Raw genomic sequence first — 25,250 nt, forward strand, 5'->3', positions numbered from 1 at the left:
CTGGAAATTAGCCTGCTCTTCCTTTTACACCTTACCATGTGGCTGCCATGCAAACAACTGCTGAATATGTAAGTAATTTACTTACATTTGTGTTTGCTGCCAAAGAGAACTAGCTTGATTTAATTCAAAACTTATTATGATAAAGATGAATACAACACAGGTCTCTGGATAGCAAAAAATCCTGCCCCAGATAATGACATACTTAATGACATACTTAATGATCGTTCCAGTCCAGGCAAAAAGAGTTCTACTTCAGCATAAAAACTTAAAGGATACCTGGGAATATCCTTGTCCAGCTATATGACAAGGAAATTGTCCTGCTTTGTGGTTTTATATAAGCTGCACTGGTCATATAGTTCCGTGTATGTATTTCTTTTTAAACTCTAACTGAATGCTGTGTTATGAGAGTTTTCAGAGCACTTTGCTCTCTGGTAAAATTATATACTCATCACAGTCCTTAAAGCAGTTTGTGTTATTTTTACTCACTTGATTAAATTCTGCCCCTGTAGATTTTCAAAAATTCAAAATCATTATATTTTGCACCTGAAAAATATTAGAGTCTTTCAAAATCATCCCTTAAACCGTTAGGTATGACCCACATTTTTCTGATGGCCCAATGTGCAGATAGGATGAAGAGAACTCTTTGAGAACAGGAAGTACCTGCCTGGGCTGCTTTGCAACCACTGCATTCCCAGTCTCCTTTCTCTTCATGGATTTGGTGGCTGGATCCATGGAATCTGATTCCTCTTGATGGGCCTTAAAATGGCTGAGAAGATGGTAGTCTTGACAAGGCCTTTCCCCATGACTGCCGTTTTTCTTAATTGAATAAAGAGAGTGAGAAGACTCATTCTGTGATTTCATGATGTCCTTTTACAGTCTCTTCTGTTCCTGTTTTTCCTTTGGCTGTGCTGGGTCTTCCTTGCTGTGTGAGGGCTTTCTCTCATTGTCGTGAGCAGACTTCTCATTGCAGTGGCTTCGTGAGTTGCAGAACACAGGCTCTAGGTGAGAGGGCTTCAGTAGTTGCCGTGCGTGGGCTCAGAAGTTGTGGCCATGGGGTTAATTGCCCCTTAGCATGTGGGATCTTCCTTGACCAGGGACTGAACCCATGTCCCTTGCATTGCAGGGTGGATTCTTAACCATTGGACCACCAGGGAAGCCCTATCTTTTGTGCTTAGCTCACATTCCTAATTTTTGGAGATGGAAATATATTTTATCAGAAGCTTGAAAAAGTATATGCCTACAGTTAGTCATTTTAATATATTGTCCATTCTTCTTCCCATTTTTGCCCTCAGTTCAGCCTCTCTTTCCACCATTTCTTTGGAAAAACATGTCATGTCTTCCTGACTGTTCACTGGCAGATACCTTTCTGATTGTCTGGGGGCCCACAACTCCCCAGGGCTGATTTTCAGCCTAGCTGGGACACAGATAAAAGCCCAGCCCGTGAGAAAATTGCTGCCCGTGTTACCTTAGGTCAGTTGTGTATTTCCCTCTGAGATAAATCCTGATAGCTGGTAGCACTGCATTAGCACAGAACAGATCTTAAAAGGCATTCCCTGCAGGAGACCAGCACTGTTCCACTTACCCAGCTGCAAGGTAGTGCTGCTGCTTTTTTTTCCTTCCTCTTCTCAAAAGAGGTTCTATCAGCAATGAAATGCTTGAAAGATTAGAAAAACTGGGGTAAGCAGTGTTGGAAGATGCAGGCTTTTGTATAATTCAGAGATGGCGAGGCCAACAGATCAGGAGACAATTACCATCAAAAGTTTGTGGGACTTCCCTAGTGGTCCGGTGGCTAAGACACTGCGCTTCCAATGCAGGGAGCCAGGTTCAATCCCCGGTCAGGGGTCTAGATCCCACATGCCACAGCTAAGAGTTCGCATGCTGCAACCAAAGATCCCAGCACAGCCAAATAAATAATTGTTTTTATTTGAAAGAAAGACCGTGTGTTATTCATGGTTCCCAAGAGGAGGGGAGAGGATCACACAGTGCAGGGCCATGAGAGGACACACCAGGGTCCACCCGGAGGCAGAATGAGTGAAGGGAAGACACAGGCAAGACGCTCTGTTGTGGCGTCTGCAGGAAGGAATGGGTGAAGCAGGGCAAGCGGGTTTAGGATTGGCTAATTTGAATAATCTCAGCAGGCTCTGGGGTGGGAGGGCTGTCCTGAATTCTCTGGGACCTGGCTCTGGGATGCTTAGGGCAATATCGGCCTAGAGCTGTAAAAGCCTCATAGAAGAGAGATGGAGGCAGGGGCTCTGGATTGGTTGGTTTGTGTGTGAAAAGCATGCTTCCAGGTGATTCCTGGGCTACCTTTAAGGACTGACTCGCTCTAGGACAGGCTCTCCCAGGTCTGTAAGGCCTTTGATGTCAAAATATCAGATTAAGAAGACATTCAACAGCAACCCTTGAAAACCTCCATGCGTAGGACTTACCGACTCTGTTATCCCAGAGCTCAGGGGTCATCAGCCTCCAGGATCTAATGCCAGGTTATCTGAGGTGGAACTGATGTAATCATAATAGAAACAAAGTAAACAATAAGTGTTATGTGCTCAAATCATCTCCAAACCGTCCCCTCCTCCCCAATCTCGGGAAAAGTGGTCTTCCTCAAAATCAGTGCCTGGTGCCCAAAAAGGTTGGAGACCGCTGCTAACTCATTGGAGCTCTGCTCACGCCTCCTAAATAAACAAAGAAATCTGATGGGCAGGCCTTCTCTGACCACTCACTGTACTCTCAATCCTGTGAAAAGGCACCTTGGAATTAGTGAGTGAAGCTGTGAGAAGGGAGTCCTGTGGGTGTTCCACTCAGTCTGTATTTAAACTCTTCCAGCCAAGACGGACGCAGCTTTCAAGGCGTTCCTGGACGCCCAGAACCCAAAGCAGCAGCATTCGTCCACCCTGGAGTCCTACCTCATCAAGCCCATCCAGAGGATCCTTAAGTATCCGCTTCTGCTGAAGGAGCTTTTTGCTCTGACGGACGCGGAGAGTGAGGAACACTACCACCTGGATGGTGAGCCGAGAGCCCCTGAGAACTGTCTCTTGTTCCCATCTCTCCCAGAGCCTTTAAATGGCCTTTTCATTGCTTTCATGACCTGTTCTCCTCTAGTGGCCATCAAGACTATGAACAAGGTTGCAAGTCATATCAATGAAATGCAGAAAATCCATGAGGAATTTGGGGCTGTGTTTGACCAGCTGATCGCTGAACAGACCGGTGAGAAAAAAGAGGTAAGGACCCCTCTTCTGCCCAGCATGCTTGTCCGTAGAGCTGGGTTGGTTCGTTTCTTTTTAAGGTGTTATTTATAAGTAAAATAGTAACAACGATAGTATTTTTGTTGGTGGCATTTTTTTTTAATTGAAGCATAGTTTATTTACAGTATTGTGTTAGTTTCTGATGTACAGCAAAGTGATTCAGTTTGCATATATATATTCTTTTACAGATTCTTTTCCATTATAGTTTATTACAAGATATTGAATATATTACCCTGTGCTATACAGTAAGACCTTATCATTTATGTATTTCATATATAGTAGTATCTATCTGTTAGTTTCAGACTCCTAATTTATCCTTCCCCTTTCCCCTTTGATAACTATGTTTGTTTTCTATGTCTCTGAGTCTTTTTTTCTTTCATAGATAAGTTTATTTGTACCATACTTTAGATTCTACATACAAGTGATATCATATGATATTTGTCTTTCTCTGATTTACTTCAATTAGTATGAAAATCTCAGGTCCATTCATTTCGCTGCAAATTGCACTATTTCATTCTTTGTTATGACTAAGTAATAATACACTGGAATATTATATATATTATATGAGTGTATATATGTGTATATATATGTATACACATCTTGTTACCCATTCATCTGTCAGTAGACACTTAGGTTGCTTCCATGTCTTGATTTTTGTAAACAGTGCTACTATGAACATTGGGGTGTGTATATCTTTTCAAATTAGAGTTTTCTCCAGGTATGTGCCTGGAGTGGACTTGCTGAACCATATGGCAATTCTATTTTTATGTTTTTAAGGAACCTCCAAATTGTTTTCCATAGTGGCTATACCAGTGTACATTCCCACGTTGGTAGAACTTCTGTCTTTTACCCAAGGCTACACTGTGAATTTTCTTTCTCAGTTGAATTATTTCTTAGTTTAGGAAACATACCCTGATTCTTCTGCTTCACCCTTCAGACCTCTGATTTTGTTCTCTCTCAAGTGTGAGAGTGAATTTCCATGACCATGACTTGGACTGTTTCTCTAAACACTGTTAAAGGTCATGGCCGTATCTCCAGAGACTAGACTAGTAATTAACATGTAGCAGGCGCTCAGTGAATATTTATTGAATGAGTGAAAGTTTCAAATGACTCTGAATCTTTTTTTTTTTAAAGTCTGCCTGAAACTGTACTTAGAATAAAGAGTCACAGGAACAAATACGCTTGAGAAAAATGTAAAATGAACTCTAAGTTGTGTCTGAGTCACTGAGGAGAGCTTATGTGAATAAGTGCAGATAGTACTGAGATGGATCAGACGGATATGCTATGGAATGATATTCACCAGTGCCGCTGTGCTTCCTGGTTTGATTGGAATGTTGTCCTCCTTTTCCTTTCTGCCTCAAAAAAGGACACAAGCTAGCAGGGAACTATGACGAGAAACTCTTGCTGTGATTGGAAGGAGGGAAAGGCAGAGGGGTGGTGGGGATAAGACCTGGTTGTTTAGTCTGGAAAAGAAAACAGCCTTCTCTTTGGAGATGTAAAGAGTTATTGTCTAACGGGTTCCCATTTATGTCCTTGGTGAAACAAAAGAAATTTTGGACTGTAAAAAGATAATTTTCAGAAAAAGGTAAAATCATGACATCTCATAGAGATGTAAAGCGAACAAATATGAAGAAGTGTATTTTACTTAGATGATGTGAGGGAACCTGACAGTCAAAATAGCAGGTGTATGTACGAAGTGAAGACATGGCGAGATGATTTGTAAATGCAGACAAATTGGTTTTTCCACAGCGGGAGGCATCAATTAAAGTCACTACCAGGCTGGAGAGAATGTACACATTTATCTGTTACCTGCACCTTACAAAGAAGTTCAAAGACACGTAGATACGGAGTTGGACTCTGATAGCTCAAGAGGGTGTGCTGTAAAGGCTGCTCACTGAAAGCCTTTAAAAAAAGGCTGTTTTCCACTGAAACACAATTTTTATTCACCATGGTATTTCAGGAAGAGTATGTGAATATTCTCTGTCTAGCAGGCAGACAATTTAATCTATCAGAATGTGGAAAAGACAGACATGCCTCTCTGGATTTTGTTTTCATTTTCTTGTAAAATTTTATAGTAAGAAAAATGCACTGTGTTTCTTAAAGAAAAGAGCAAGCTACAGAAAAAGGCAAGAATTAAAACTACCTACAATCTCAGAAGACAAAACTTACCTCTTGATGTTTGGGTATTTATTTTTTAAAAAATATGTTTATTATGTACTTGAATATAATTCCATATACTTGAATATTTTGGAAATTATTTTGTACCTTGAGTTTTTTTTTTATGTTGAACAAAGAATTATTTAATTTTCACATTACTTTAAATGATTCAAAAGGATCATTGAAATGATTGTGTAATATTTTACTGTGTGATTGAACAATGACTCGCTTAATTCCTATTGTCAAGTACTTCTCTAGGCTTCATTTGACGACTATGAATAATACTTCAGAATTATAAGGCTTCTATCCTGTATTTTAGTTTATTTCATTTTGACAAGTGAATTTTATTGAGTCATGGAAATGAACAATTTCAGTGCATTTCATTATATTCCAAATTGATTTCTGAATTTTAATGATCTTGAGAGCAAAGGACTATTATGCCAAAGTCTAGAAGGTAATATGGATAGCAGATTGTAAAGACTTTAGACAAAAAGCTGAATATGATTCACAAGTCAGACTATAAAAGGGCATATGGCTTTGGTGGAACTGCCCAACCTCCAAACTGAAATTCTGTCAACCAAGTAAGAAATCTTTCCAGCAAGGAACAAAGAGATGTAGTGCTATGCAAAGCAATCTCTTGTGAGCAGAGATTTTGTTAGGGTAAAAATGTACAAAAGATGGAAAGAGGGACCTTTGACCACATACCAGTATGACAGGGTAGGAAAGTCCTGTATCAGTAGTAGGATGTCTGAAGATCACAAAAATGAAAGCTTGAAGAAGATGCAAAGAGAGCAACAGAAGATTATGTCTTAGCACTATAGGAAGAATAAGAAAGAAAAAGACCACTACCCGGGGCTAGAAGTATCATAACCAAAGACATTTGATGACCCAAAGAAAATGACTCAAATCCACTTGATGTCTTTTTTTTCTCCACTGAAAAGAATGGTCTTCAAACTGGAAAGGATGGAGTGATCTTGAATCCACAAAAGTAAAACCCTAGGGAGAATGGTCCTGGGGAAATGGTGTGTTCTGCGCCAAGATCAGTGATAAGTCTATAGCGATACTTAGAGAAAGCAGTGGTGTTCCCTTGGTGGATACTGCCCTGGGGGTGTGGTTGACTAGTTACTGAATATGAACAAAGTAATGTAATAGCTTACTGTTTTTAACCACTGACCATATGACTAATAATATAGCTCACTAGTAATTAGAGTGATTATTACTGCCATAATGATCTTGATCATTATAGTGGCAATGGTACTGCTGTGTTGTCCAGTGCCGGAGCCCCACTTCCAGCATTGCAGCCCAGAGTGGTGAGTAAATGGCACCATACTCGGTGGAGGGCTGCTTGGTGGATGGCATATCTAGAAACTCGGTCAGATCAAAAGCAGCAAAATAAACCAGAGCCATCTGGCCTTGAGAAATTCAGCATCAAGTTTTCAAATATGCACACTGCTGCTTTGAGGGAGAAAGACTCAGGCTTGCTTTCTATGGAAACAGTAAAAGTGAGAGACTGGTGGGCGAGGGCTCCAGGGAGGCATATTGGAAGAAGACCCTCCCCACAATTGATGGGGTTGCCCAGTGGGATGGACCATGGACTCTGGTTGTTGCAAAGCCTCGTCCTCTGACGTGTTAGCACAGGGAGCCACGTGGAGGGACCAGATGATCCTTGCATCTGTGACTAGGTTGCTGAGTGTGTGGGAGGGTGGGATTTTGATAGACGTGGAAGTGGTCAACAGCTCCAGTGAAAAAGACACATGTGACAATTGTCAGGCATGGACACTGGTGGAATCTGAGGATTATCATGCTTCCATAAGGAGAAGAGGACCTTGTTCATCTGAGATGGCTTAGCATTTGACCTTTGATGCTGCAAGAGCAGACCTTGTGGTTTTTAAGGACCCCAGAGCTCACATTGTACAAGCTTAAAGAACAATCTCCCAGCACCTCAGTTGGCTTCTTTTTCCTCCTCTAAAGTGAAATGAAATCTTTATTAAAATGAGTCAGAAGAAGAAGAAATGAAGTAAAGATTGCACTGCTTCCCAGAAGACCCTTGCTCCAAAGGGACTTAAATTCAGAGGTGGCAGTGTCTGTAGCTTCCTGGATCTTTGTCATGGATGACCGTTGGTTCCCCTTGGGTAACTATCAATTTGAACACCAAACCTCTGTGATTTTATTCATCAGTTTTGACAGGTCTTTTGTTGTTGAGCTGCTAAGTCGCATTCAACGCTTGCAACCTCATGGACTGTATCTGCCAGGCTCCTCTGTCCATGGGATTTCCCAGGCAAGAATACTGGAGTGGGTTGCCATTCTGTTCTCCAGGGGATCTTCCCAACCCAGGGATCAAACTGAGCCTCCTGCATTGTGTGGGCAGATTCTTTACTGTTGAGCCACTAGGGAAGCCCTTTGATAGCTTTACTGCATGTGAATTTCAGAAGCTCTATTTGTATCTTTTGGCCGCCATATTTTTGGAATTCTGATACGCAAACGCAGAATAAAGGGGGAAAAGATGACCAGATGGAAGACATTATTTAGAGGCATTTTTCATGAAGTCATATTGACACCAGCCTGTCGAGTTTTAAAATGTCATGAATATCTTGAGTGTTTATGACATTACCCAGTAAGCTTTGCCCTGGATTTCAGGTTGCAGATCTGAGCATGGGAGACCTGCTGTTGCATACCACCGTCATCTGGCCAAACCCGCCCGCCTCGCTGGGCAAGTGGAAAAAGGAGCCTGAATTGGCAGCGTTTGGTACGTGTCACCAAAGGGCTTGGAGGGGCAGAGGGAGGCTGGCTTATTTTTTGAAATAAGTTAACATTTCTTTTCCAAGACACAGTTTATTAAAGTATGCTTACATAAGTCATCTGCACTGTCTTCTTGCTGCGGCCACTAACATGTCACCAATACTAAATTACACCTCCCAGCTAAGTACGACCAACATGGCCCCTCTGCTGGGTTGTGTCTCACCCAGGTGTAGTCACATAGGCAGGAAAAGATGTTTTTTAAGCTGCCACTCCGAATATCATTTGAAAATGATGAGTTAATAACAAACCAAAGAAAAATCAACAAATCAAAACTGTCTCTGTATCTGAGCCCCCCAGTCTGAGATCGTTTGTTTTCTTCCTGGCTCTGTGTTGCTGTCTGTGATGCCAGGGTTCAGGGCGTGGTTCTCAGCTCATCTGTTTTGGCGCCACTGGGTGCCTTGATCAGTTATAAGGTGCTTGTCAGTCACACTGATAATACTAGCAAATTGTAAGATGTTTATGAAGGTTTATTTTCTTTTATTTAATTTGAATTGAAGGATGATTGCTCTATGATATTGTGTTGGTTTCTGCCACGTTGCTGTTCATGACTGTTGCCCAGTCGTGTCCGACTCTTTGCGCCCCTGTGGGCTGCAGCACGCCAGGCCTCCCTGTCCATCACCATCTCCCAAAGTTTGCCCAAGTTCATGTTCATTGCATCCATCGGTATGAATCAGCCATAGGTATACATATGTCCCCTCCCTCCCACATTCCACCTCTTTAGGTTGTCACAGAGTCCCGGTTTGAGTTCCCTGAGTCAAGGATTATTTTTTCAATAAACTAGTTCTGATGAATGTAGTTGCCACAATTAGAAATCTCATGTTGTTTTACTGGAAAATGCTTTTTTGAAAGAGAAAAACTGTGAGTTAGCCCACTGTGCGTAATTCAGGAAATATGGCTCATTGTTGTGTGTAAATGCTTGTACAGCGTGTGTGTTGTTCCTGAGTGTAAAATGATCAACCACGATCAGTGGCCAGTATTCTTGCTTTTGTTTTAGGCTGTGTCATTTCCTAGCCTGCCCCTAGAAGATTCATAGGCGAGTGATAGTATAAATGAAATCTAATATTAATATTTCCATTCACCTTCCTTCTCTTATCTTTCTTTGGATGGAAGCGGGAAAGTTTTGCTGTTTACTGGTTTTTTTTTAATTTTGTTTTTTAAAATTTATTTATTTTTTAATTAAAGGATAATTGTTTTACAGAATTTTGTTGTTTTCTGTCAAACCTCAACATGAATCAGCCATAGGTATACACATATCCCCTCCCTTTTGACCCTCCCTCCCATCTCCCTCTCCACCTGACCCTCCTAGGTTGATACAGAGCCCCTGTTTGAGTTTCCTGAGCCATACAGCAAATTCCCGTCGGCTATCTATTTTACATATGCTAATGTAAGTTTCCATGTTACGCTTTCCATACATCTCACCCTCTCCTCCCCTCTCCCCACGTCCATAAGTCCCTTCTCTATGTCTGTTTCTCCACTGCTGCCCTGTAAATAAGTTCTTCCGTACCATTCTTCTAGATTCTGTATATATGTGTTAGAATATGATATTTATCTTTCTCTTTATGACTCCACTCTGCATAATAGGTTCTAGGTTCATCCACCTCATCAGAACTGACTCAAGTGCATTCCTTTTTATGGCTGAGTAGTATTTCATTGTGTATATGTACCACAACTTCTTCATCCATTCATCTGTCGATGGGCATCTAGGTTGCTTCCATGTTCTAGCTATTGTAAATAGTGCTGCAGTGAACAATGGGATACATGTGTCTTTTTCAGTTTTGGTTTCCTCAGGGGATATGCCTAGGAGTGGGATTGCTGGGTCATATGGTGGTTTTATTCCTAGTTTTTTAAAGAATCTCTATACCGTCTTCCATAATGGCTGTATCAGTTTACATTCCCACCAACAGTGGAAGAGCGTTCCTTTTTCTCCACACCCTCTCCAGCATTTATTGTTTGTAGACTTTTTGATGATGGCCATCCTGACTGGTGTGAGGTGATATCTCATTGTAGTTTTGATTTGCATTTCTCTAATAATGAGCGATGTTGAGCATCTTTTCATGTGTTTGTTAGCCATTTGTATGTCTTCTTTGGAGAAATGTCTGTTTAGGTCTTTTGCCCACTATTTGATTGGGTTGTTTGTTTTTCTAGCATTAAGTTGTATGAGCTGCTTGTATATTTTGGAAATTAATCCTTTGTCAGTTGTTTCATTTGTTGTTATTTTCTCCCATTCTGAGGGTTGTCACTTCACCTTGCTTGTAGTTTCCTTTGCTGTGCAAAAGCTTTTAAGTTTAATCAGGTCCCACTTGTTTACTTTTGTTTTTATTTCCGTTACTCTAGAAGGTGAGCCATGGAGGATCTTGCTTTGATTTATCTCATCAAATGTTCTGCCTATGTTTTCCTCTAGGAGTCTTATAGTTTCTGGTCTTCCATTTAGGTCTTTAATCCATTATTTATTTATTTATTTATTTTTTGCTTTTTGATTTTATTTTATTTTTAAACTTCACATAATTGTATTAGTTTTGCCAAATATCAAAATGAATCCACCACAGGTATACATGTATTCCCCATCCTGAACCCTCCTCCCTCCCCACACCATCCCTCTGGGTCATCCCAGTGCACTAGCCCCAAGCATCCAGTATCGTGCATCGAACCTGGACTGGCATCTCGTTTCATACATGATATTTTACATGTTTCAATGCCATTCTCCCAAATCTTCCCACCCTCTCCCTCTCCCATAGAGTCCATAAGACTGTTCTATACATCAGTGTCTCTTTTGCTGTCTCGTACACAGGGTTATTGTTACCATCTTTCTAAATTCCATATATATGCGTTAGTATACTGTATTGGTGTTTTTCCTTCTGGCTTACTTCACTCTGTATAATAGGCTCCAGTTTCATCCACCTCATTAGAACTGATTCAAATGTATTCTTTTTAATGGCTGAGTAATACTCCATTGTGTATATGTACCACAGCTTTCTTATCCATTCATCTGCTGATGGACATCTAGGTTGCTTCCATGTCCTGGCTATTATAAACAGTGCTGCGATGAACATTGGGGTACACGTGTCTCTTTCCCTTCTGGTTTCCTCAGTGTGTATGCCCAGCAGTGGGATTGCTGGATCATAAGGCAGTTCTATTTCCAGTTTTTTAAGGAATCTCCACACTGTTCTCCATAGTGGCTGTACTAGTTTGCATTCCCACCAACAGTGTAAGAGGGTTCCCTTTTCTCCACACCCTCTCCAGCATTTATTATTTGTAGACTTTTGGATCGTAGCCATTCTGACTCGTGTGAAATGGTACCTCATAGAAGTTTTGATTTGCATTTCTCTGATAATGAGTGAGGTTGAGCATCTTTTCATGTGTTTGTTAGCCATCTGTATGTCTTCTTTGGAGAAATGTCTATTTAGTTCTTTGGCCCATTTTTTGATTGGGTCATTTATTTTTCTGGAGTTGAGCTGTAGGAGTTGCTTGTATATTTTTGAGATTAGTTGTTTGTTGCTTCATTTGCTATTATTTTCTCCCATTCTGAAGGCTGTCTTTTCACCTTGCTAATAGTTTCCTTTTATGTGCAGAAGCTTTTAAGGTTAATTAGGCCCCATTTGTTTATTTTTGCTTTTATTTCCAATATTCTGGGAGGTGGGTCATAGAGGATCCTGCTGTGATGTATGTCAGAGAGTGTTTTGCCTATGTTCTCCTCTGGGAGTTTTATAGTTTCTGGTCTTACATTTAGGTCTTTAATCCATTTTGAGTTTATCTTTGTGTATGGTGTTAGGAAGTGTTCTAATTTCATTCTTTGACATGTAGCTGTCCAGTTTTCCCAGCACCACTTACTGAAGCAGCTGCCTTTGCCTCATTGTATATTCTTGCTTCCTTTGTCAAAAATAAGGTACCCATGGGTGCATGGGTTTATTTCTGGACTTTCTATCTTGTTCCATTGGTCTATATTTCTGTTTTTGTGCCAGTGCCATATTGTCTTGATGACTGTGGCTTTGTAGTATAATCTGAAGTCAGAAAGGTTGATTCCTCCAGCCCCATTCTTTCTCAAGACTGCTTTGGCTATTCAGGGTCTTTTGTGGTTCCATATGAATTGTGAAAGTTTTTTGTTCTCATTCTGTGAAAAATGTCATTGGTAATTTGATAGGAATTGCATTGAACCTATAGATTGCATTTGGTAGTATAGTCATTTTCACAATATTGATTCTTCTACCCAGGAACTTGGAATATCTCTCCATCTGTTTATGTCATCTTTGATTTCTTTCATCAGAGTCTTATAATTTTCTGTGTACAGTTCTTTTGTCTCCTTAGGTAAGTTTATTCCTAGATATTTAATTCTTTTTGTTGCAATGGTAAATGGGATTGATTCCTTAGTTTCTCATTCTGGTTTTTCATTGTTAGTATATAGAAATGCAAGTGATTTCTGTGTATTGATTTTGTATCCTGAAACTTTGCTGAATTCACTAATTAGCTCTAGTAATTTTCTGATACTATCTTTAGGGCTTTCTCTGTACAGTATCATGTCATCTGCAAACAGTGAGTGCTTTACTTCTTCTTTTCTGAACTGCATTCCTTTTATTTCTTTTTCTTCTCTGATTGCTGTAGCTAGGACTTCGGACTTCCAGAACTATGTTGAATGATAGTGGTGAAAGTGGAGACCCTTGTCTTGTTCCTGATCTTAGGGCAAATGCTTTCAGTTTTTCACCATTGAGAAAAATGTTTGCTGCAGGTTTATCATAGATGGGCTTTACTATGTTGAAGTAGGTTCCTTCTATGCCCATTTTTTTGAAGAGTTTTAATCATAAATCGGTGCTGAATTTTGTCAAAGCCTTTTTCTGCATCTATTGAAATTATCATATGGTTTTTATCTTTCAATTTGTTAACATGGCGTATCACACTGATTGATTTGCATATATTGAAGGATCCTTGCATCCCTGGAATACCCAACTTGATCATGGTGTATGAGCTTTTTGATGTGTTGCTGAATTCTGTTTGCTAACATTGTGTTGAGGATTTTTGCTCTATGTTCATCAGTGATATTGGCCTGTAGTTTTCTTTTTTTGTGTTGTCTTTGGCTGGTTTTGGTATCAGGGTGATGGTAGCCTCGTAAAATGAGTTTGGAAGTGTTCCTTCCTCTACAACTTTTTGAAAGAGTTTTAAAAGAATAGGCATTAGCTCTTCTATAAATCTTTAATAGAATTCTCCTGTGAAGCCATCTGGTCCTGGGCTTTTGTTTTCTGCAGATTTTTGATCACAGCTTCCATTTCAGTGCTTGTAATTGGGTTGTTCATAATTTCTATTTCTTTCTGTTTCAGTCTTGGAAGATTGAACTTTTCTAAGAATCTGTCCATTTCTTTAGATTATCCATTTTTTGCCATATAGTTGTTCATAATAGTCTCTTATGGTCCTTTGTATTTCTGCATTGTCTGTTGTAACCTCTCCTTTTTAATTTCTAATTTTGTTTATTTGATTCTTCTCTCTCTTTTTCCTGATGAGTCTGGCTAAAGGTTTGTCAATTTTATTTATCTTCTCAAAGAACCAGCTTTTAGTTTTATTAATCTTTACTATTGTTTCTTTCATTTCTTTTCATTTCTTTCTGCTCAGATCATTATGATTTCTTTCTTTTTACTAATTTTGGGGTTTTTTCATTCTTCTTTTTCCAGTTGTTTTAGGTGTAAAGTTAGATTGTCTATTCGATGTTTTTCTTATTTCTTGAGGTAGGATTGTATTGCTATTAACTTCCCTCTTAGGACTGCTTTTGCTGCATCTCATAGGTTTTGAGTTGTCATGCTTTCATTGTTATTTGTTTCTAGAAATTTTTTGATTTCCCTTCTGATTTCTTCAGTAATCTATTGGTTATTTAGAAACATGTTGTTTAATCTCCATGTATTTGTGTTTCTTACATTTTTTTCCCCTTGTAACTGATAACTAGTTTCATAGCATTGTGATCAGAAAAGATGCTTGATACGAATTCAGTTTTCTTAAATTTACTGAAGTTTGATTTGTGACCCCAGATGCCATCTATCTTGGAGAATGTTCCATGTGCACTTGAGAAGAAGGTGTATTCTGCATTTGAATGTTGGTGTGTTTGATATTGTCCCAGAGGTCTCTGAGACTATTCCTTCTTTTTACTTTATTCTGCTCTTCAGAAGTTATTTCCACCATTTTATCTTCCAGGTTACTGATTCGTTCTTCTGCTTCAGATATTCTGCTATAGATTCCTTTTAGAGTATTTTTAATTTCAGTAATTATGTTGTTAGTCTCAGTATGTTTATTCTTTAATTCTTCATTAATTGATTCTTATATTTTCTCCATTTTGTTTTCAAGGTTTTTGAGCATCTTTACTATCATTTTTCTGAATTCTCTTTCAGGTAGCTTGCCTATTTCCTCTTCATTTATTTGGACTTCTGTGTTTCTAGTTTGTTCCTTCATTTATGTAGTATTTCTCTGCCTTTTCATTTTTTTTTTAACTTATTGTGTTTGAGGTCTCCTTTTCCCAGGCTTCAAGGTTGAATTCTTTCTTCCTTTGGATTTATGCCCTCCTAAGGTTGGTCCAGTGGTTTGTGTAAGCTTCCTGTAGGGTGAGATTTGTGCTGAGTTTTCTTGTTTGCTTGCTTTTCCTCTGATGGCAAGGCTGAGTGAGGTGGTGATCCTGTCTCCTGAAGACTGGGCTTGTATTTTTGTTTTATTTGTTGTTTAGATGAGGTGTCCTGGACAGGGTGCTACTGGTGGTTGGGTGATGCTGGATCTTGTATTCAGGTGGTTTCCTTTGAGTGAGTTCTCACTATTTGATACTCCCTACAGTTAGTTTTCTCGAACTCTAGGGTCTTGGAGTCAGTGCTCCCACTCCAAAGGCTCAGGGCTTGATTTCTGGTCAGGAATGAAGATTCCACAAGTGGTTTGTTATGGCATTAAGTGAGGTAAAACAGATACCCCAAAATGAGAAACCAAAGATGAACCCCAAATAAATGGTAGCTGCAAAATCAGGCAAATAATAATTAAAATAATGAATATACACATATACATATACACCCATGAGCAAAGTCAGAACAGTCCAACAAAAGTAAAGTACAATAGATTGACCTGGCAAACAAAGGAAACCAAAAATTACATGTACCAGTGAAGAACAAAACTAACCAGAGCACAAACTGGGAAAAAACTGAAGCACGGTGCCAACTGGGGAATAAAGCTATGAAAATAAAGCTAACAAATATGTTGAGAGGAAAGGAAAGAAGGAAAAGAAAGAATAGATATGCAAAGTTAAATAGAGGTAGATAAAGAAGGTTAATGGACAGTTATGACCAACCTAGACGGCATAGATCATGGCATCTGGTCCCATCACTTCATGGCAAATAGATGGGGAAACAGTGAAAACAGTGTCAGACTTTATTTTTCTGGGCTCCAAAATCAGATGCACATGGTGATTGCAGCCATGAAATTAAAAGACGCTTACTCCTTGGAAGGAAAGTTATGACCAACCTAAGTAGCATATTAAAAAGCAGAGATATTTGCCAACAAAGCTCTGTCTAGGACCTTCAAGGCTGTGGTTTTTCCAGTGGTCATGTATGGATAGGAGAGTTGGACTATAAAGAAAGCTGAGTGCCGAAGAATTGATGCTTTTGAACGGTGGTGTTGGAGGAGACTCTTGAGAATCCCTTGGACTGCAAGGAGATCCAACCAGTCCACCCTAAAGGAGATCAGTCCTGGGTGTTCACTGGAAGGACTGATGTTGAAGCTGAAACTCCAATCCTTTGGCCACCTGATGCGAAGAGCTGACTCATTTGAAAAGACCCCAATGCTGAGAAAGATTGAGGGTAGGAGGAGAAGGGGACAACAGAGGATGAGATGGTTGGATGGCATCACCGACTCGATGGACATGGGTTTGGGTAGACTCCGGGAGTTGGTGATGGACAGGGAGGCCTGGCCTGCTGCGGTTCATGGGGTCGCAAAGAGTCGGACATGAATGAGCGACTGAACTGAACTGAATATATATTAAAGATTAACTGCAAGGTGAAAAGCACAATAGGAAAAGCAAATAAAGGAATAAATGTAGAAAAAATAATAATAGCTTTAAAAAATTAAGAATTAAAAAAAACGAGAGAGAAAATAAAAGAAAACTCCACAGAACTGCAAAACCCCAAAGTAGAGGCAGAGTTTATAAAAACAACAAAAAATGTGGCAGAAAAACAAAAAGCTCAAAAGCTTAGTTAGATTTCATAGTGCCAATAAAATTGACAGCTACAACAGAGTGGGGGGAAAAAAGAAAAAAAATCCTAAAGAATCAACAGAACAAGTCAAAACAGAAGAATAATAAATGTTTTTCTTGTCACTGCTGTCAGAGTCCTTCCCCTCGCTGCGGGTCACAGTCCACCTCACGTCCCCAGGAAGCCCTCCAACACTGTGCTGATCTCTGGATCTGCTGTGGGGTCAGCTCAGATTCTAACCTGATCATATTCCTTTGTGTTCTTGCCTCCAATGTCCGCAGCTATCAGAACTAGTGCGTTTTCTTTTGTGGGAGCTCTCAATGTCCTTTTATATATTCCATAGACACAGAGTCTGCCTAGTTGATCTGTGGATTTAATCTGAATCTTGTACAGCTGGTGGGAACGTTTTGGGTCTTCTACCTTAGCCACACTGCCCCTGGGTTTCCATTGTGGTTTTATTTCCAACTCTGCCCTGCTCCACAGAGAGCAGGATTGCTCCACAATCCCTAAACTCCAGCTCCCAGCCGCTGCACCTTCCAAGGGACCTGCGTCACCGTCTGGGGTGTGCATGGCTGTGGAAGGACTGTCTGATTCTCATTCCATTTAGGCTGCCACAGATCAGCTGTTTCACTCTCCCCCTTAAATGTTTCTCGTCTGACTCAGACAGTTGCCTTGATGTGGGGATTGGATCCCTGCTTTAGTTCCTCCCACCCGCCAAGGGCAGGTCCAGTCCTAGTAACACTCCTGTTTTTCCCCCTAGTTCCTTTGTCCTACCAAGTTTTGCGTGGGTCCCACTCCAGTACTCTGCCTGGCAAATCCCATGGGCGGAGGAGCCTGGTAGGCTGCAGTCCATGGGGTCACTAGGAGTCGGACACGACTGAGTGACTTACACTTTGACTTTTTACTTTCACGCATTGGAGAAAGAAATGGCAACCCACTCCAGTGTTCTTGCCTGGAGAATCCCAGGGACGGGGGAGCCTGGTGGGCTGCCGTCTATGGGGTCACACAGAGTCGGACACGACTGAAGCGACTTAGCAGCAGCATATATTCTTTTCCACTGGTCAGGTACTCCTGCCGGCTCTCAGCTGGTGTTCTGCATGCACTTCTGTGTCTGAAGGTGTATTCCTGATGTATCTGTGGAGAGAGATGAACTCTGCATCCACCAACTCCTCCGCCATCTTGTTCTCTCTGTTTACTGCTTTTTAAACTCAACTCTTCTTTTCTTGCATGATGTGAACAGTTCATACCCAAGTGGAACATCCCAGTGGTGTTAAAATCAGAACGCTTAATACAAAGATTTATTGGATTTCCTAATTAGATCCCTCAGCCTTCATTGAAAACCTTAGTGATATCCCTGAAAATTCCAAAGAGCCACTATTGTAGCTGTTGATGCCATCTAATTAAAAGTAATAAGCATATAAGTGTAAAGGAAAAACATGTTACCAAGTATGATATTCAAAGGAGTTAGTGGGGTAGTGTTACATGCTGGTGGTTTTTGATAGGAGTGGGTATTTTTGACAGGGGAAGGGATACTCTTTGTTTCATTTCCCATCCTTAATAGTTCTGTTTATAATATTGCAGTTTCTTTGTTAAAAAAAATTTATTTACTTATTTTTGACTGCGCTGGGTCTTTGCTGCTATGCAAGCTTTTTCTCTAGTTGTGGAGAGCAGGGCCTACTCTCTAGTTGCAGTGCATGGGTTTCTCATTGCAGTGGCTTCTCTTGTTGCAGAGCTCAGGCTCCAGGGTGTGCAGGTTTCAGTATTTGCAGCTCCCAGGTTCTAGACCAAAGGTTCGATTCTTGTGGCACATGGGCTAAGAAGTTTCTTGGCGTGTGGAATCTTCCTGGACCAGAGATTGAACCCGTGTCCCCTGCACTGGCAGGCAGATTCTTATCCACTGCGTGGAGAGGTCTGGGAGCTTTCTGATACTTCTTAGCAGGTCATTTATGGGATATAGGACCCTGAAGAAAAAGACCCAGACCATCTCTCTCCCTGTCTCTGGTTCTGGGCACAGATGAACCATACCAGAGGTTAGCATTGGAATTTTTCATACCTATCTTCTATATTTTACAGATTCCCTGCTGTTAGAAGTAAACAGATTTAGAATAAGAAAATTGTATGAGTGGGAGAAACCAGGAGGTTGTCACCTTACTCTGTGAAAGGCCACAGAGTAAATATTTCAGGCTTTGCAGACCCGGAGGCCACGTGTAGCCAGATGCAGCCATAGACATGTGAACAAATGGGCACCACATTGGTGGGCTGAGCAGAAGCGGGTGGGCCCTAGCTTGCCAATCTGTGATAGAAAAGGTCCAGGAAAATGCCAGTTTTAAGGTTTGGGGCTTTTGTAACACAAGCCCAGGTCAGGGGCAGTGTGTGTGTGTTTGGCTCTGGAGGAGAGCATGGCAACCCACTCCGGAACCTGGAGAATCCCATGGACAGAGGAGCCTGGCGGGTTACAGTCCATATGGTCACAATGAGTCAGACATGACTGAAGCAACTGAGCACGCATAAACAGACTACTGTCATTATAATGAGCTATTTTTTTTTTTTTTTTTTACGATTCCCAGTCCTTAAAAGTTGACATGTTGGCAGTTTCGGTGTGATTTTTAAGTAGCAAGTCAGAACTAACAGAGCCTTAGAAATGCATTTTGAAACAAGGAAGAGTTGCTATGAGGGAAGCAGTTAGCACTGAGCAGGCAGCTTTGGGGTTAAAGCTTGGTTGTCTTGTTTCCGTTGGAACCTCTGATCTCAGGAAATGGTGCTGCTTTTCTTCTGAAACTGAAGTTGACCGGCTGCCAACATAGCACCTTGCTGTTTTACTCCCAGGAAGGCTAGTTTGTGCTCAGGGCTGATGGTCATCACCTTTAAAAGATGAACAGACATGGTCTGTTCAGGCTTCACCCTGGAAGGGTGTTAGATGCTCATCCTTTGGGATATGGAGTGAGTGTTTTAGGCTGGCCAGGGCAGCCAGGAGTTTTGAAGGTCAAGGCTGTGTCTGAAGGGATGGGCAACACTTGGAGTTGGTTGAGTGAGAGTCACCCCATGGATTAGGCAGAGGTATTCATAGGCTGGGCTGAGGTCCACTTTGGACCTCCCATGATGATCCTAGATGGTCCAGGTAAACCGAGGCAGGCCAGTAGTATGGCAACAATTTCACTGAGTTCTGGTCCCAAGGAGGTGGTGAATCTTTGGAGATGAAGGTCACTGGCACCCTCGCCCTCTCCTGGAGGGGAGCTCCCTCACTTTTAAAGGGACCTGCTGTCCTGGCCACTGTGATCTCTGAAGGTTTCGTGGTCAGAACCAAGGGCCTCCTCAGGCAGTAGTGCACTCCTCCGTCAGAGCTGCTGTGGCCTCCTGGGGTCACTGGGAACCTCACGGTCTAGCCTCTGGGGTTTTTATGAAGTCAGGTGCTTAGACAGCCCAGACTCAGTGGCTGGGATCCCTTTCTTTGTACCCTATCCCCTCTTTTCCCACAGTGGAGAACCTGACCTGTCCTAACTGGGTAGGATAGAAAGGGAACCAGACAAATTGGGTTGGTCTGTAGAGAGCCTGGGGGCCTGTCCCTGAGAATTCTCTGTTTCTGGTACCCCCTCTGTGTGACTGACGGGGTCCCTGGTATGATTTGGGGTCAGAGTGTGAAGGGAGACAGAGGCCTTGATTCAGAGAGCCAACGATGGACTGGGGTCACCCCTGTTGTGCTGGCCACTGGTTCTTCTTCCAGGAGGAGTTAGAATCACTGAGTGTTAAATGTGCTTGGCATTGCTTAAGGTATTCTATGGAAGATTATGCATAACGCCATTCTACCGCCTCCCCTCCACCTCGCCCCCAAAGAATATAAGAATAAAACAACACACTCCTAGCTTCTAAAAACAGCTTATTGTTTTTGGATGTGGACCATTTTTCAAACCTTTTTTAAAAGTTTATTTTTAATTGGAGGGCAGTTGCTTTACAATGTTTTGTTGATTTCTGCCATACGTCAACATGAATCAACCATAGGCATACGTATGTCCCCTCCATCTTAAACTTCCCTCCCACCCCATCCCACCCCTCTAGGTTGTCACAGAGCACAAGGTTGAGCTCCCTGTGTTATATAGCAGCTTCCCATTAGCTCTCTGTTTTACATATGGTAATGTATATATTTCAGTGCTACTCTCTCAGTTTGATCCATCTTCTCCTGTCCTCCATATTTTTAAAGTCTATTAAATTTGTTACAGTGCTGTTCCTGTTTTATGTTTTGGTTTTTTGGCCATAGAGGCATATGTGGAATCAGCTCCCCTACAAGGGTCGAACCTACACCCCCTGCAGTTGGAAAGCTGAGTCTCCACCACTGGACTCCTAGAGAAGTCCTGAAATGGCTTATATGATTCATCCTGTTTGGAAGAAGTAGAATTGCATTCTTCTTAGTAAACCAATTTTTATTTATTCAGGTCAAAAAGATGAATTATATTTTCTGAATTATGAGCACTGTGTAATATCATTTTGATTTACAGAAATAGAAATTACCTTAAGCACTATTATTATTATTGATGTTTGCATTGTTCCTTCAGCTGCTAAACTGGTACATTTTTGTTAAATGTGTATAAGCTGAAGTTAGAATCTTGAAGAGAGAGTGTAGTAGAAAGATATATTTACCCCAAAGTTTCCAGTGGGGCAGGAGGGTTTATTTCCATCTATATAGGCTTCCTGTACTTATCTGGGACCTGGAAAATTTTGTCTGAACGGGCTTTTGTGTCTCTCAGATGTGCTGAGGGAGTGGAGGGTGGAAGGGGAGCTCGTTCATGGGGACTCTGTCCTCTTCATAACTGTAGTGTTTGTTACCACAAGTTATTGAAGTGAAGGGGAAAACCCAACGCCTTACGTGCCATAACCGCCTTCATTTTATGTTTTTCCAGTCTTCAAAACTGCCGTGGTCCTTGTCTATAAAGATGGTACCAAACAGAAGAAGAAACTTGTAAGACTTTTTCTTTCACGCCACAGTTTCACAGTATCTCCCCTTTCTATCTGCTTCTCAGTTGGCTCTGTGTAATTATAATTCTGAACCTTTTTCAGGCATGAATGTTTTATGATTTTTTCCTTTTTTGAGGTGTTAACTGAGCATTTGAGGAAATTGCCCATCCTGTAGGCGGCTCACATTTAAAGCATAAAAATACTGGGTCAGCTAAAAAGTTCGTTGGGGTTTTTCCATAACATGGGGAAACCTGAGTGAACTTTTTGGCCAACCCAGTAAATAACTATTGAACCTACCATGGCCAGAACTTTCCAACACTAGTTTTATCCCCTCCCTGTTCTTCCTGTCCCCAGTCTGTTCTTGTTTTGGGGTCCCTTCTCTCCTTTTCCCTTTGTCTCTCTTTTGCCTGAATTTGGTTAGCAAGCTCATTTGCAAACCCGCAGCAGATTGTCACCTGGCCTCTGGCTTGCTGCTGTGGGTGAACAGAAGTGCTCGTGGGGCTGTTTTTATTTTGAAAATTAAAACAATTTAATTTTTTAAATTTAAAAACATTTAGTTTTAGTAATGTTTTAAGTTTTATTATTTTTTTGAATTACAATTGATTTTACAATATTGTGCCAGCGTCTGCTGTACAGCAAAGCGACTCAGTTATATGCCTATAGACATTCCTTTTTAAATTCTGTTCCATATGGTTTAGCACAGGCTATTGAATACCGCTCCCTGTACTATACACTAGGACCTTGTTGTTTATCCATCCTGTATATAATAGTTTGCCTCTGCTAATCCTACGCTCCTAGTCCCTCACCCCCTCTCCCCCTTGGCAACCACAGGGCTGTTCTGTGTCTGCAGCGTCACTGATTTAGAAAGTGTGAGGGTCTGGTCCAGACTGAGACATGGATCTCATGCGCCTGGTTCCTTCTCTCCCTACAGGTAGGATCACACAGGCTTTCAATTTACGAGGACTGGGACCCCTTCCGATTTCGACACATGATTCCTACTGAAGCTCTGCAGGTTCGCGCTCTGGCAAGTGCAGGTAAACTCTGAAACTGGCTGGGCACATCTTTCTACGTATGAGCTGTGTCTCTGAATCCACACTCTTGGCTCCAACCACTCCACCGTCTTTTTTCTTCTTTGCTTATGTCTCCTTTCCCTCAATCTCTTCATTGCCTCTTATTTGCCCAACTATTTTGTTAAATGATCTAAGTGAATGGATGTCATGCCTATACTACTGTTCCAAGGAATTCTATTTATTCTGTTATATATTTTAATAACTTTACAGTGACACATCTAAGTAGCAGTGAGTCTTGTACTTCTGGAAAGAATCTTTGAGACCGTGAACAGATAAAGCCCATGTAAATAACTTACTGGACTTTTAACTGAGAGACCCCGAAAGGCCTCCAAAGCACAAAAAAAGCCATTGAATACATTTTTTTTCCTGAAGCATTAAAAATCTTTATCTTTGTATAAGCATGAAATGTCACTTCTTCTTCTATTACCCAAATATCCGTGAAGCCAGTTGTCAGGTAGTGATGATGTATTGGGTTGGCCAAATAGTTTGTTCAGGTTTTTCAGTAAGATGCTATGGACAGTCTTGAACTTTTTGGCCAACTCAGTACTTGATCAGATGGTGCTTTAGTGCATGAGAAGAGAGGCGAATGTCAGGACGGTACTGACTTAGAGTAGCAGTGTTTCTATGACTCGGGGCCCATCCAGGGCTCATTTGAGGCTGTATTAGGAAGGAGCGATTAGCGGTGATTCTCCCAGGCACACTCTGGAAGGAGCAGCTTTGGAGGTAAGTGGAAACTCTTGGAACACTCTAATCCCTGTCCCACCTGGACAGCAGGTGCAGCTTTCTGGTGGTAAAGAGAGGCTGAGAAAGTGGACCTCCGCAAGGGCACAGTCATCTGGACTTCTGTTCTGTGTTGCTGGTGTCGACGAAACAATATAGTCAGAACCTGAAAGTAGAGAGTTATTTTATTTGGTGGGAATGTGTAGGACTCCGAGCCCAGGAGACAGCATCTCAGTAGCTCTGAGAAACCTGCTCCAAGGAGCCAAGAGGGGAAGTCAGGCTATATACAAGTTTGCCACAAAGGGAGCAGGCAGTCTGAACATCAAAGATCAGGTATCGGGTTAAGAATTTAGCATTCTATATATGGGAAGATGCAAGCCTCACCGAATCCATTCCTTTCATATGCACTTCAGCTATCTGGGTCAACCCTGTTTCCCTGTTCACCTTGCTTTTGCATTCCCCCAGCTCCTCAGCAGTCACTGTAGGGGCTGGCAGCATCCTCTGGAATGCAGTTTGAGGAGCCCTCAGTCACCTTTGGAGGCCAGCAATCACTGATGGCTATGACGTTTCTTGTTTATTAACATGGCAGGAGATATTTCATTTCACACTGGCATCTAACATGATTAACATGGCAGAAGATACTCATTTCACACGGCACCTAACATGAGTGCACAGTTCTTTGTGTCCGATTGGCATCATTCATCTTCTCCCCGTTGGCACTTGTCGCCTCCATCAGCTATAAAATTGGCTCTAGTCCTTATAGAACCAACTCTTTCCTAATCCAGTGTCATGAGGACAAACCATCTGCAGTATTTGATAAACCTTCAGTTAGTCACCCAAGTTAAACTAGAAATCGCTTCCTTCACAGCTCGTATGCGTCACACAAAGAGAACTCAAATGCAAAATCCACGACTGGTAAATGCATTGGGGGTGACTATTTGCCTTATGAATATTTGTCTGGCAAACCTTCTGGTCCAGAGATTTACCCTGTTGCTTTTTTACTCTGATTTGATTAGTAAAATTGATTAATAGATGAATTTTCAGGAACGTAGAAATCTTAGGTCTACAAACAACTCTAATAGTATTTTGAAGTTTGGGCTCTTAAATACTAGTGTTGTCTTACTTTACAACCTTAGGTTGTGAATTACCTAGTTCCTGTGTTTCCCTGTGCCTGGCTTATATCTGGAAAAGCCCATGTTTACAGCACACTGTAGAGGCCCTTCTCAGGCAGGAATTTTGCCTTCCTTGAAGACTGTACGTGAAGATCATAAGTTTGGAAAACAAAGCCATCTTTGTGAATGTGACATTCCATTCTCATCCTCGGGTTTTCACCCAAATCAAGTTTAAAATCGTCAAGATGAAAGCTTATTTTCATGGAGTTGTAAAGACTAGCCAACACGTCTCCTTATGAAGTACATGCCAATGGATTTGAGAATCAGGAGATGGAAATTTCTAGATTTTTGTCTGCATTTGGGAGAACTTGTGAAACTTACTTTATATGGGTCCTGGTTGGGTTTACATAATGTGGGCATGATGAGGGTTTGTTGTGACCCGGGATTGGAGCCAGTAGGTGAGCATGAGACCTCACAGTGTGCAGAATTGAGTGTGCCTGCAAGGAGCTGTCTCTTTTATAAACACTATGGATAACGTGCTAAAATAATATGATATTCAGGCACTGAAAGACTTAGGAATTACTTCTAAATATAGCTTATTTTTACCTTCTCAGATACCATTTTTGCTTCACTCAGATTGGGCTCTATGGGTGGACTGAGAAAGAAGAGCCCCATTTATTCCCAGGACATGTCTGTCCAGGGCACCAGGCCAGTGGGAAGGCTGTCCTGCTGATGGAAAGGGCCTGCCTCTCTTTATCACTGGCCTACATTGGAATCTTGGGCTTCATCTTGTCCAACTGTTGCCAAAACAATGAATTACTTAATTAAAATAGTTCAGCCAAATGGGCAGTGAAGCTAAAGGGTCAGTTCTTCCATCAGTATGATTGACTGATTGTCCTTTTAGACGATCCAGAGGGAGATTTTAGCAACTGGAAATTTTCCAAGTGTTCTTTTTTTTTGAAGCCATTAAGCTCTCAGTCACTTAGCCTCTAGAGATCACGGGACAGG

At 41.4% G+C, this 25,250-nt stretch overlaps 1 protein-coding gene across 7 annotated transcripts in view; it reads left to right on the forward strand.

The window, feature by feature from the left end:
• TIAM1 (T cell lymphoma invasion and metastasis 1) overlaps positions 1–25,250 on the forward strand; it is a 465,511-nt gene that overhangs the window by 431,682 nt on the left and 8,579 nt on the right. For all 7 annotated transcript variants that reach the window (XM_027538787.1, XM_027538923.1, XM_027539081.1 and 4 more), the window contains 5 exons: positions 2,824–3,003; positions 3,100–3,218; positions 8,037–8,145; positions 21,286–21,344; positions 22,272–22,374. In XM_027538787.1, coding sequence (XP_027394588.1) covers positions 2,824–3,003; positions 3,100–3,218; positions 8,037–8,145; positions 21,286–21,344; positions 22,272–22,374 — 570 coding nt within the window. The remainder of the gene's footprint in view (positions 1–2,823; positions 3,004–3,099; positions 3,219–8,036; positions 8,146–21,285; positions 21,345–22,271; positions 22,375–25,250) is intronic.

The sequence above is a fragment of the Bos indicus x Bos taurus genome, chromosome 1 (assembly GCF_003369695.1).
Source record: "Bos indicus x Bos taurus breed Angus x Brahman F1 hybrid chromosome 1, Bos_hybrid_MaternalHap_v2.0, whole genome shotgun sequence".
Lineage (NCBI taxonomy): Eukaryota > Metazoa > Chordata > Mammalia > Artiodactyla > Bovidae > Bos > Bos indicus x Bos taurus.